The sequence below is a fragment of the Apteryx mantelli genome, chromosome 3 (genome assembly GCF_036417845.1).
Source record: "Apteryx mantelli isolate bAptMan1 chromosome 3, bAptMan1.hap1, whole genome shotgun sequence".
NCBI lineage: Eukaryota > Metazoa > Chordata > Aves > Apterygiformes > Apterygidae > Apteryx > Apteryx mantelli.
In genome coordinates, this window is record NC_089980.1 from 62,874,486 (window position 1) to 62,888,506 (window position 14,021).

General features: G+C 39.8%; 1 protein-coding gene across 1 annotated transcript in view; it reads right to left on the reverse strand.

The window, feature by feature from the left end:
• IGF2R (insulin like growth factor 2 receptor) overlaps positions 1-14,021 on the reverse strand; it is a 58,376-nt gene that overhangs the window by 27,649 nt on the left and 16,706 nt on the right. The window contains exons 7-21 of the mRNA XM_067293517.1: positions 13,174-13,288; positions 11,469-11,631; positions 11,114-11,294; positions 10,160-10,263; positions 9,604-9,765; positions 9,164-9,304; positions 8,677-8,823; positions 7,655-7,786; positions 7,046-7,193; positions 5,639-5,816; positions 4,963-5,078; positions 4,370-4,532; positions 2,298-2,477; positions 1,164-1,265; positions 391-492 (exon numbers count right to left, since the gene is read on the reverse strand). Of these exons, the coding sequence (XP_067149618.1) occupies positions 391-492; positions 1,164-1,265; positions 2,298-2,477; positions 4,370-4,532; positions 4,963-5,078; positions 5,639-5,816; positions 7,046-7,193; positions 7,655-7,786; positions 8,677-8,823; positions 9,164-9,304; positions 9,604-9,765; positions 10,160-10,263; positions 11,114-11,294; positions 11,469-11,631; positions 13,174-13,288 (2,134 nt within the window). The remainder of the gene's footprint in view (positions 1-390; positions 493-1,163; positions 1,266-2,297; positions 2,478-4,369; positions 4,533-4,962; positions 5,079-5,638; positions 5,817-7,045; positions 7,194-7,654; positions 7,787-8,676; positions 8,824-9,163; positions 9,305-9,603; positions 9,766-10,159; positions 10,264-11,113; positions 11,295-11,468; positions 11,632-13,173; positions 13,289-14,021) is intronic.

Genomic DNA, 14,021 nt, shown 5'->3' on the forward strand with positions numbered 1-14,021 from the left:
GTGGACAGCCTAGGAGTAATCAGACATGCAGGTCAGATTAAGACTACTGATAAAGATAGATTAATTCCCTTTCTAGGCTTACACCATTTCATTTAGCATCAGCAGATAAACTAGTATGATGCAACAGAGTCCATAATTGGAAAGCCATTCGTAGCCTAGAGGTAAAGTGTGGCTACCTTATCTTTCCTAAGAGCCAGAAGGTAGAGATTTTGAAGACCATGGCAGGGGGGGACCAAACATACCACACACTTCAATTCTTTCCCCAAGCACAGAACTTTCTGCCCACTCAAATTTCCTAAGAGGATTTAATCAAAGCTCCATTTCATCAACTAAGACTGGAAAAGCGCAACAGCATCCATAAGCACCACTCTGTACAATTAGAATCCTTACCATGAATTTCTTCCCAATGCCACTAGCCATATAGCCTTTATCGGTAGCTAATGGCTGCAGATTGAACAAAAAGCCACTGTTTGGATCTTGTACAGAACAGGACTGCAAAGAAAAAAAATTAAGATGCCATTATTTTTTTTCCTCCCCTCTCCATTTCTTGTTGTTTAAGTTCTACTACCTCTAACTTGTTCAAAGAGCCAAAGCAGCAACATGCCAAGCAACAACTTGATTAGGGCAACCAGAATATAGCTCCAGAAGTAGCAACACCTTATTCAATCCTTTTGCATTGTCGACTGGCATCAGCAACATGCCAATATACCAAAGTGCAATTTAACAGGCTTCATTTACCAGGTTAGCAAAGAGCAAGGAAATTTCAAATGAGGACTATTTTCACACTAATGTGATTTTGAGATCTGTAAAGTAGAAGCAACTGAGTAGCTCTGTGTAAAAGTGAGTAAGCCTCATTCAATGGACCTGTACCTGAACAAGGACAATGCAAGTCCTCACATACATACTCAGTTTTACTAGCAGCCTTATAATGGAATGAAGTATTCAATGCCATTGCGAATAAGTTGTTTTCTCTTGAGAGAATATTTGAGGAAACGCCATGAGCACTTCAGGAAAGAAAGCATGAAGGCATCACAAAACTGAGTATCAACTTCAGACTTCACTGTAGTCTGTTTTCCACAAGAGTCATTTAAAAGCTGCAAGCGGGAGTGCTAGAGAAAATAGCATGTAGAGACTATGAATACAGTTGTCTCCCCTTTTCTCACCTGAGAATCATCTTTTGTTTTCTTGATTGGACAAGCAGCTTCGATTTCCCATAAGAAGGTGGCCACACATTCCTGAATAGCTATAAAGCGTGGGCTGCTACTCTGGAAACAGAGAATAAACCAGAATCAAGACAAATAAGAACCAACACGTTCTCATCTTTGAGATTCTCCTTTATAAGGAGTTGTCACTTCCCCCCCCCCCCCCCAAAGGACTTCACTACAAATGTATTTGATTTAGATGCACAATTTCCATCTCACTTCCCCTCACCCCTCTTTTGCAAGTCACAACTGAGCATTTTGTCTAGCTAAACACTTAGCATGACATTTTAGCAAGTTTTAGGAAATAACATACTGAGTTTAGACATGCATAACCAGACCCTGATTCAATCTAAGCTTTGGAGAGTTTCAGGGCTTAATACATACTCCACTGGAGGAAGAGGGAAAAAAAGTCAAGCAAGTGACAATATCACATTAGCTGATTTAACAGGAGTATTAATTACTTACATCTTTCAGCATTTTCAGGCAAAAGCAATGCTGCACAGTTCGTAACTGCTGCAACTCATATCTTTACCATACCTCTCAGGATGAAGATCAAGCGACTGAGAAGCATACTGGCAACTCCACAAATCAGCAAAAAAGTAGTCTAGGCAGGCTTCAGTCTAATAGTCCCCTCAATCTGAACTTCAGTATGTGAAGCTGAATCAGCTAAAGCTTTACACAAGTAAGAACTCACCCAGAATCAGCAAGCCACAGAGATGCAGAATCTAAGCCTACAGATTCACTTTACAATGTTCTTCTCCCTAAGGGGGTCTGCAATGTATGCATGTATAATTCTGCAGTCAAGTTCAAGTCCCCACACATTTTTCATGCTAATTAGACCAGCCTGAAATATCACTGTCAACTAGTTAAAAACTAACAGCTTTACTGATTGTAGCCACTATGTTAAATTTATGATGAAAGAGTTGCAGACACTTCTCTGGCATCTAAGTCAGCTTTGTTTTTCATCTCCATTTTAAGCACTCAGGAAGTCTCCCCTGTGGAAAAAACCTACTCAAACACCTTCATGTAACTTCACATTATACAACAGAAAGCCTATTACGATAAAGCAAGAACTGAACATTATTTTGTCCTTACAAGAGTCCCCCTGGAACAGGCGAAGTGGATGGTGGTGGTATAAGAAGTTTTCTTTCCATCAGCATTGATGCATACAGAGCCATTTGTGTAAGTTAGAGAAATGTGACCGGGTCTTTCAACTACTAGTTCTTTACTGGCAACACCAAGATTACTAATAGAGGTGACTTCAGAGAAAGAATCCTAGAAATAAAGAAAAGTATGTCAGCAATTCTTAAACTCATGTGCAAACAGAGTTGTGGATATAGCCAAAATAGAAGAAACTACCTACCATAATACCATTGCTTACAGAAGGTTAAGAGTTGTGAAAGCAAGTGAGAGCTCAAGAGGTCTCCCTGCACTTCTCACCCACCGTATACTTTTCACGTGTTTAGTGGACAAGCTCCACTGATAGTTTTGTTTTACAAGGTGCCTGTAGTGTCTCAGAGCAGCCTCATCTCGCAGCTACGCGGCTTAGAAGTGGCAAGTTGGTAAAGCCTAAGCCTCATGTGCAGTAGGTACTCTATAATTCATATAGCTCTTAAAACAATACATGGAAGGCCTCTAGGCATTCCTGGAACTGACCTTATGGATCCAACATGCTTAGCAAAGCCTGAAATGCATTAACAGAACCAGCTCTAAACCAGCACAGCAGTAGTTGAAACTACATAGGTACAAAAAAGTCCTCACTTCTGGAGGATAGCAGGCTATTCTTAAGAAACTACTTTAACTACAGCAACACAAGCAGAATACACCTCCAAGAGTTCTGTCCACACCAAAGTCTTCAGGTTTGTTTAGAACTCCATTAAGTTGTCCCATGATGCTTATTTTTTACTCCTGTGTCTTTAGCAATGAAGTAATGAAATTCTACCAATGTTGCTCTATGTGTAAAATAAGTAGCTTTGCAGAATGAAGACTAATGCAAGCCCAGACAAGGAACTACAGGAACTAATATTGAGCTAAAGTATCATGATGGTGATGCACACATTCAGTCACTCTGATGTTCTCTTCAGCACCATGGAGGAAAGGTATTCTCTCCATTTTACAAAAGGAATCAAGACATAGGTTGGTGATCCTTTAGTAAAACTTGCCCAGTAGTCTTGAGCAGGGTTGAACCTAGGCCTCCGGCAAAGCATCAAGCCTGTCACCACACAGCTGCATAGCAACTTAATACACTGCAGGGAAATATGAAAGTAGAAGCCCATGGCCACACACCCCCAACTTCTGCCTAATCTACTCCTCAAAGCAGATGAGAGCTCAAAGTTGGGTGACAAATAATCTTTAAACACTTTTCTTCTACAGTTCAGTCTAATCCAGGCCTGAAGTAAGACAGAGCATCCAAGAGCAGCATGTTTCTAAAGTAATGGTAGCAGCCTTGGAGGCTGCAGCTTTCTCAGCTTACACAAACATGAGCAAAATGCTGAAGCAGATGTCTGCAGTACTGCTTTTCATGATTAATAGCCAATTTGTTAAATAACCAATTTGTTAAATGTTACTGCAGTTGTCAGATATGACAGTTTAGTAGGAAACAGGACTAAGTATTTGTTTGGAAGTCTCAAAGTTTTTTGTGAAATGTTCCAGATGTTGCTATTCCACTAATGGATTGCAGGTAGCATTCAAGACACTAGAAAAGTCTTCTCTATAGTAACAGGAGGCACATGACTCAAATCCTACTTGATTTTCAGTCTTGTGGTTTTATGGATCTCACCTTCAGAGAACTGTGAGAAATAGTTCAATTATACATCCTTCACCAATATGTGATTCAGTCCCAAAATCTAGCAGGATGCAAGAGGAAAAAGCTCAGATGCAAAACAGGGTGGAAGGGGCTGAAAAAGATACAGCTTGTCTGCCTCACAACATAAAGCAAAAGCAGCATGTACGTAAGACACATTTGTGCACTTGTAAAAATTAAAGTTTTGTTTTTTGAGGAGGAAGACAGTTTCTAGGAGATCTATCATTCTGCAGTGATTATGCCAACAGTAAGGATACCACTGCATCTTGCACCAAGGAAACAGAATTCATGCGACTATCTTACATACCCTTAATCTCACCCAGTCAGCTAACCAACTCAGAGCTGGGATACAAAGACTACTCACGTGATCATGCTGATATTCCATCTGACAGACTGATGCTCGCCGATCACACCCTGGCACAGCAATCAGTGGTCGACAGACATTTATGTAGTACTTCTTGCGTTCACCTGGTTTTGAGTTATCCATAGCATACCAGTTTTCACCTCTCTTTTCAGATTTGGCTAAGCTGAGTGGGAGAAAGTTCTATACTAAGAATACACATACTTCATACATTCTCTCTAGCTTTCTTCATTAAGCCTCAAGAGAGCAACTACAAGCCATTTCAGAAAGATATAACTTTCCCCTCATTTTTAAATGTTGCAATTAAGAGCACTCCTAGGAAGTAAAGGAAGAGCGCAATTAAAGTAATGAGTTTTTCTTAATAAAACAGACTCAAAAATGTCAGCTTGTATCTTATGAGACAAGTCAGTTCATTAGAGAGAAACATTCTTTTCAAGATACTTGCAGTTAAGTTGGTTACAACAGATGAAGTTTCTAGTGTTGTCTGTGCAGGAGACCAACTTCACCTAGTGCTTACCAGCTAGCCATCCCAGTCATCAGTCAGAACATGGCTAGAAGAGCCAAACCCACAGATAAGCTATATGATGCTTTCATACCTTGACAAATCATATTGGTCCATGGTGTTGGGATCAGTCACAACACATTCCAGTGGTATTTCAGGGCAGGCATACTCAGTGTACCATCTAAAGTTGTAGGTATAGTTATCTTCTACCTAAAAAAACAGCACAATAGATCAGTGTTGCTTGTAAGGACTTTGTGAACCAAGACTACTCTTTGTATTAAGCTTATTGTTTTCCCTTGGTTTTGGGATACACTTTCTCAGACTGATTTGTGTAGCTCTGTCTTATCATTAATAGATACTACCCTGCTGTGTGACCAAAAAGTCTTCTACAAGCAGGACCAGAGCAATGTAAGTGCTATCTGCCATGTTACAGAAGAAAGCTACTGCTTGTACCTTCTCAGCCAGAAGAACATTGTTTTTTCAGCCAGAAATACACAGGATCAAAAGAAATGGTAGTTTTGTGACCCAGAGGCTAAACAATAAGTGAAGTGGGAACCTGGATCCAGGTGAACAGCTTACTGCTCAGTGAGCAAGACAAGCTTTAAGGCTGCAACAAGCAGCAATTACACCATGACAAGTAGAAGTGTTTCTCTTAGCAGTCTGCACTATAGATACTGGATATTTCCATCCATGAATCTCTGCTGCACTGGCCTAGCATCAATCATCAGGAATTAGGAATGAGAGCCTCTCCTTCATTTGGAACTACTTACCTGATATTCAGGTTGACCTATTCCAGCCTCATGGTCACACAGGAAAGTTATAAGGGTAGCTCGCTGTGTTTTCTTCTCATCATTGTATGCTGTACCATTTCTGTAGATCAACTGAATCAGCCCATCATAATATGTCAGTTTGGAACTAGGCAGTCCCAGACTCCAAGACTGATCCTTACTAGAAAAGAAGGAGTGGGCTTTGAGACTGAACAGAATTCAAATTAAATTCTCTTCAGAAGTCTTACAAGCTAGAAGACATATGTAGTTATACAGAAAACACTGTAGTTAGACAAAAGGATTAAGTACGGTTACCTAGACATAAGTGACTACAGGATAGAGTGCTACCACAAGAAAACTTAAGACATTAACAGGTGTCCTTTGAAAAAAAAGGATATAGGACATGAAGTTGTCCCTTGCTTAGATATTCAAAACACTAAATCTCCATTCTTCAGAGCAGTGACAGAAATACCATGTTCCCATTCTCCAGAGCAGAATTCAAACTGCAAGCATCCCATTGCTGGGCTCAAACTAGTTTCATGCAAATATGGGAGAACAGTGAAGCTCTAGGTAAATCTTCTCAGTTAAGGAAGAAGTCTGTCTTCACATGCTATTAGCTCTACGTATAACCAGCTTCGGTCTAGGAGAAGTTTTTTTACTCTGATTTAATGCTGGTTTTGTCACACCTAGTCTAACCACTCTCTCCTCAGGAGCATTTTTAAGGTCTGCAATGAACTCTCCCTAGCTAGAGAAGTTAACTTTGAGTGAACTGAAGTAGCAACTGCACATGCTTGCATTGTGCCACACCTCTGACAACAGGCTGATCTGAAAACCTGATATGTTGTACAGATACTATCTCAAACAGAGCAGCATTGCTGATCTCCTACCAACTAAAGAAAGTAGCACTACAGAGTGAGACTGTGCCTGCACAGCATTTCCAGTAACAAACATGGTTCAACACCCAAGCTCTAAGACCTAGGATTGTTTCCTCTACCTCTGCACAAGGCAGCTACTCTTCCTCAGGACCCAGGCTAGCCTGGGCAGCAGTGTTTCTCTAGGCCAATAAGTTCCGAGAAATCCAGTTAACCTTGAATTCAAGCTGTGGGTTGGCTTGATATAGCTGCCAAAGTTAATCCATAGCTTAAAGCACCTATGGCTAACATAAGGGGTAGCAACAGACACTCATTAAACCCCAAAAGCTAGTTGTAAGCTAAATCACACAAGTGTGCACTTTGCTTGAAACAGCCAACAGCATAATTACTATACCACCACATAATTATTTTACATGTAAATTGCCTGAATCTATTACAGGTGGCACAGTATTTTATGCACTAATTGCTCAGTGCTACACAGACAACACATCGTGCAACAAAAGATCTTCTATTACAGACAACAGAACTAGTTACTCACCTCTGTGTTACTTGGCATGCTGCTGATTTTGTGTGACACAATTCTTCCGGCACACTGCCACAAATATTTATATAGAACAAGTATTCAGTAGTATTAACCACATAGTGCCCATTTTTCTTGGCCAGAGGTGATAAGTCAAAAGAGAAGCCTAATCAGGAAGGAATAAAGTTCTATTCAACACAAGTTCCAAACAACTTGTGTTCCACAAGTTCATCAGTTCCACTTTTCCCCCCACCATCTCACAGATCTTTATTTACCAGTCACACAGCTAGTTCACCTTCCCTCTGAGTAAGTCTCCCTTTATGCAATTATTTTTTCCCAGAAATACTGCAGTTTGGACATACTGAGAGCATACATGTTCTTACACAAAGATTTACTACAGCCAGTAATGAGTTGCATCTATTTCCCCTACACACACAGTGCATGAATATTAAGCTCATGCTATTCTGATCTTTCATAAGCATGTGGATAAGCACCTACAACATTTGGACACAGCAGTTTTAGACTTAGGCCAAACTTGCTTTGTTCTTGTGTGGCAGGATGGCTCAGTGCTATGACACAAGTTCTACCCCTCAAAAATCTTTCAGCTTAGCCAACATAAATACATACCTGCCTGAGAATCAGAGACTTGACAGTTATCTCCTTCAGTTTTAGACAGGACACATGCAGCAGCAGTATACCAGTCAAAGGCATATGAACATACACCCTCAGACATTAAGATAGGAGCGCTTTCTAGATCACCTGGTATAATAAGAGCAGTGTGTTGAATCACATACAGTATAGTCAGGCTACCAACAAGAATTATGAATTTAAGCCCAGAACACTGGCTCCTCCCCTGTTCCCCCCCAAGCATCAGGTGTCAAAATTAACTGTTAAACCACATCTTCACAATAAAGACTGAAGAGAACAAAAAAATTCCTCACACTTAAACACACCTCCTTCTCCCCAGGATAAGAAAAGTTTATTCAGTCATGAAGACTAACTGTTTAGTCCCTTCCCAATTGAGTACTATAGCACTCAAAGAAAAGTTAGCTTTGGTACTCAAACCTGGTGTCCTACTACAAAGCAACAGCCTTATCAGTAAGTAATGCATAACCTGATCCTACTAGCTAGCACACTCAGAGGATTGTGCTCCCTCAGGCTGAGGTAGAAGAAATCAGGTTTTCTATTTCTCTGGGAGAGAGTTAAACTTGTGGGCTATTTATTATATAGAGGAGAGTAATAGGAACAATTTCTATAGATGCTTTTTATAAAAAAAATCTGCAAGTGGTTTAGAAGCAAAACATACTTATTGGAAAAGGCCAAAGTATCTGATCTCAGTTCAGAACCAGTCTGCTCTGTAAAGACAATTTAGGGGGTGAAAATGCTTTATACAACTTACATGTATTTATGGAGCTTTAAGCACTTAGACATACCTTCACCTTGTTTGGGAGAATCCAAGTTCAAGTGAGACTCAAGGATCTTTATTTGTATAAAGAGTGAACAGAGCTAACTACCTGCAGTGTCATTGCTATTACTCTAGTAAGCAGTACAAAGAAAAAGATGAAAGCACATAATATTAGCACTTACACCTGGGCATACTAAATCTCCAGCTTTAACTGGCTCAAAGAACAAGATGTGGATATTCTTACCTGGTCTGCACACAAGAGTGATGACAGTTTTGATTCTTTTGTTATTGCCACAGCTGTCTCCATTTAAATAGGTAAGTTGAATATCTTCTCCAACCTTTTTAGGAGAAGAAACATATGTTCCAAGATTCTTGCTCGTGTTTTGTTTATCTGCAAAGAGATTAAAATACATCACTTTTGTTTCCCTGGAAAGAAGTGAAATTTACACTAAGATAACATTACCTAGCCAACTGAAAGTCATAAGAAAACATATCCTTCCAAGTTTGTTTTTAACCTCTCGAACTATGCTACAAAGCCAGGAGCAGAGTGCAATAACATTTTTTAGTTAGAAAAGGCTACTTACATCATTTCTTCTGGGCTCTCTGTGAGCACAAGGGAGATATGCTCATAACTACTGTTCCCTGAGTGCCTTCAGTTATTCAAGTGCAGCAGCATTCCATTTACAGAGGCAGTGCCAAGCCTTCAGAGCAAAAAAAAGTATGAGACTCACCTACAGCACAAACAGCAGCAGCATCTGGGCAGCTGGAAGCTCCTCCTTTCTTCAGCACTTTATGGCAGACATTGATGTAATAACGCTTCCTTCCCACCTCTGAAAGACTACTGTCCACAGCTTCCCAGTTCTGGGCTAACTCTGAAATAGAGACAGTCATTAAGAACAAGTTGTCTTGCTTAATCATTCCAGCCTCTCCACTCCAAAACACCTTCTATCACCAGAAAAAAGACACTTAAAACAGCTAAAGATGACAGCAACTAAAGCAGTCATGGACACTGCTGCTTTCAAAAGGTACTCACTTTTGGAAAAAGGAAACAGCACTCAGAACACCAAAGCAAAGCAAAAGTTGACAAGTGTTCAACTAAGAAACTGCAATGGCAATAGAGATGTGTGCAAATTCAGGACAGAAGTAATAAAGTGAGTTCATACTACCATACCTGAACTGTGTATCAGAGGTGATAAGTCATAATGTTTTCTCCTATCAGCAACTCTGCAAAGGAGATCTTTCTCTTTAACACATGCGTATTTTGTATCCCAGGTAAAGAAATAGGTGCAGTCCACTTCACCAGTAAACACTGGAGATCCTTTACCATCATTACCTTGACATTGAAGATAGATACATAAATGTTAGGTTTCCAAGGGGGGAAAATGGGGGGAGGGGAAGAAAAGCAGCAAGGAGTGTTGAGGACTGGCAATAAGCAAGGAAGAGAGCAAACCAAGTCCTGTATTTTTACTGTAGGCTAAGAAAGCAGGTCCTTTCATGGTTCAGGATTAGTTTCTAGATCAGCAGTGTAGATTTAGAATAGCAACATTACTACACAGCAGGAAACAACACTGCCAGCTATCGAAATTAGTGCTTACTCTAAAAATATTTATTTCTTGTGTTAACTGTGGCTCAAAGCATGCATTCCTTTGAACCTAACGTCTATTAGTTTAATAAAAGCAAGCACAAGAATCAAACCCTGAGCAGAGTCAGCAGCTTGTTACACTCACCTGCTGTTTCATTGCACTCAAAGTTTATTACGGTCATCCTCTGAAAGCCAGAACTACATGCATCCCCATTTGGATAAATTAAAGCGAGATCCCCATCAGAATATCTGAGTAAAAAGTCAGTTTTAGATAGAAAAATGGGATCAAACACAATCATGCAATATTCTCCACGTAACAGAAGCCACATTCTTGATTATTAAATAATTGATTCACTCTCAAGGAGGAAAGAAACCCTTTTTCAGCATTAATACTGACATTTTTACTGCAAAAAAGGTTCAAATCCACAGATTTTTCTGGTTATTTTTCATTAGTTTGTATACAGTTTCAACAATGTTCTATAGCTTTTCCAGCTTTGATGGAACATCTTTTCCTTTGAGCTAATCATATTGCTATTTTTGGAGCTGGAGGAAGTCGTACTCCCTGGAAGATAGCTCCCACAAGTCTATCACATGCTCATAGACAGAATGAAAGACCATGTTTATGTGAATCTCTGCTTTGGAATCTCACAAACTGGTGTCCCAAAATGCCACTTGGAATCTTCAAATTCTTAAAACTACAAAGTTTTGGACCTCTTAAGACTTGGATACGATTACCGCATGCTCTTGCAAAGGCAATATAAGTGCCCTCCTCTTGCTGAGGGCAGAGCCTCTAGAACATCCTACCTTGATGCTCTCTTGCCTCAACTCAAGGAAGGCAAGGGACAGCACAACACAAGCTGCAACTCTGACACTGAAGTCAGTGAAAGTTTCTTCCCTGTCTTGAGCAGTTACCACCGACCCCCTTTGCTCGCTAATGCTATCCTGGTACACTGTTAACATTTTTCTATACAACACAGAGCAAAACCACTACCATTTTGTATCATATATTACTTACATAAGGGCACCAAACTAGGAAATAGAGATAGTCATTCAGATAACCAAGTACGGCTAAAGAGCCTGGAAAGAATTCTTTACATACCTTAGGGTTTGATTCTCAAATCTTCCTGCCACTTTTTGCTGATTATTTGAAGGTTTTACTTGGCAAGATGAAACATATCCTGTGCTGTCCTTGCAGTTACCTGCAGTGGTTTTCCCACATATATTCAAGTAATAGTAATACTCCTCATTGTCATCTTTGGCTAAATATGGCGTGACATAACCTGAATGAGGAAGAAAATAGGTGTTCTAAAACAAAAAACAGATGCAAAAAAAAAATTGCTATTGGTCAGGTAAGACCCAGATATCTGCACAGGATATTTTTCCAGTCTCCAGACATGAAGTTGAGAATCTAGCTAGTAACAATATACCATTCAAAATAAAAATAGTGAGTTTACCTGAAAGTTGAGTAAGTGGTCTCAAGTCAATGGAGATATCATGTTGCTCATTAGTCAGAAGACAGCTCCTACTCTCTAGATAATCCCTGTGACAGGCATACTCAGTAACCCACTCAATTTCATATCGGCAATTTGTTTTTGCTGTGAGTTTGGGACCTGTGCTCTGACAGGGAATTAAGCAGAATTAAGATTGCAAATAAGTATAGCAACTTCTATTTGAAATAGAGTCTTTAAAGCAATACTGTCACATTCAGTTAGAGTCAGTAATGATTGCCTGTAAATTGCTTAGGAGCAGCAAACATTGTCTCTGGCTTCTCAGAACTAGGTTGAGAAGAAAATAAACACCTCTTAGTAATGATGAAGCAAACGACTAGAAATCTACAGAGGCAGAATAATAAGCATTACCAGAGGACTACCAGAAGTAAGTGTTGAAGTAGTGCTTTTCCTTAACATGTGAGCTAAAGCAGAGAACATTGAAGCCCAAATTGCTGAGCAGAGCTTGGAGGGTGTTTGCCTTTCAAATGAGTCCAAAGGAAAGGCTAGAGATCAAGTATTCTCTAAAGGCAAGCAAGTTTCTTGTACACTGGACATTTCAGTAACTTTGATTCCCTCAGTCCAAATCAGGACTGAGAGACATGCTTGAAAATTCCTTAGTCAACACTTGTCAGGTGTCTTCTGTAGTGCAATATTTTGCAATCTCTTGAAAGAACAGCAGTCTAGTTTTTCCCTGACTTTAAAGCAAAAAATTTAGAAGCTCACTTTGTTTCATAAGCCTGTATTTCCACACCTACTAAAACAGCAGGCAGACACACAGGGAGATATCAGAAGTTAGCCACAAGTAACATTAACATTACTGCTCATACCACACATTATACATGTGTGGCTATAGTGAAGTATTATAAAGTAACAGGAGGTAAAGGCCTATGGTCCCTTTCTGAAGCGGTAAGGATAAAGTATGGATCTCTCTCTAGGTCAGGTGAGGGACAAACATTAGACCAAAGCTAGCAGAGAAGAGTTCCTCCTTCACTAGCCTGCAAGCAAAACCATCAGAATATGAAATGGTACGGCATTAGAAATATTCACTCCAGCCACATTTAAAGAATGCTGTGTTCCCCAGATTACCTGGCATCATGCTACACAATAAGCAAACACTGCACTGCATTGAAGCCAAGCTAAAACAATGCCCAAAGACTGATCTGTGGCTTAACATGACAGATTTTACATTAAGATAAAAGGAGTTCATGAGTCTGCTTAGTAAGTGACAGATATTTGCCAAGCAATGACACTTACTAGCTTTTTCCTGAGGAAGGCCAGATTTATAAAAAACAAGTTGCAGGCAACATCTTAAGCATTCCCAGTCTGACTGATGTTGGAAGAGTGCTCATCAGCAAGCAGAGATCTATGCTGAGGATTAACACTGTCCTAAATCCTGTCCTATTCTCAGAGGAAATTTTTGAATCTAGAAAAGGACAACCAAATTTACCAAAACAAGAGAAACAAACACCTCAGAAGAACATTTTAGTCAAGTTCTTAATTCCTAAGCTTTAAAAGTTTGTTTCTGAGGAGTATTTTATATTGAGAATACCACAATCTTCACAACCTGCAAAACAGAAGAATTTGCCTGTTTCCTTCACCCCTCAAAAAAAAAAAGATAATGTATACAGAAGTTAAAGACCAGCCATTTAAACTAAAATAGCAAAGTTACCTCTTCTCCCCTCTTTGATGGGCAAAGAAGAGTAATGGTCACTGCTGGGTTATGGCCTAGGCAGAAGTCTGGCCTCTCTTCATCATTGTATATTCTCTCATAACTCAGTACCAGTCTAGAAACAGAAAATTAAATATATTTAAGACACTACACATGGTAGAGAAGGAGATATTCTTGGAGGAACACCTGCCCTTTACTAGATACCCAGGGAGAATATACTAGAGTAACCTCCATTCTAAAAGTTATTTTTAAGGATGTCTTTATTCCTATGATTAACCAAAATAAAGGTTAAGAGAGTCCCAGCAAAATGACTTAGAGCAGCCTCTTGCTTCCCATTTAAGACAATACTCAACGCCTTAACTCAGACAGTAGCGGGAACTTGGCTGATAGTTACAAAAACATTCTAGCTTTATTCTCAGATTGCTGGAGAGCAGAGGTGATAGTCTTGAAACTTTTTGAAGTAATAAACACTGATGTTTTACTACAGTCCTAAAATTTACCACCTCCATACTCAATCTCTTTCCATCCTGCTCCCAGAATTGACAGCAGGAAAACATCATTAACCAATTGACAGGAGTGAGGTAACTGGGCTGAAACAGGCAAGGCAACAGTACGAGAATGAAACAAGATAACTACATGCCAAGAGATGTGGCAAGATAACTTGGATGAAAAACCAAGAAGGAGACCCCAGTGCAACTTTCCCAAGTATTACTGTTCTGTTGATCTAACAGACAGAAGACTGCAGCTTGCAGAAGGGCGTCCGTTTTGCTTCAGGTTAGTCACACCTCTAACTGGCTGGCCTCTCTATACCTTAGGACTCAAATACAAACATTTTACTCCTTTCCCAG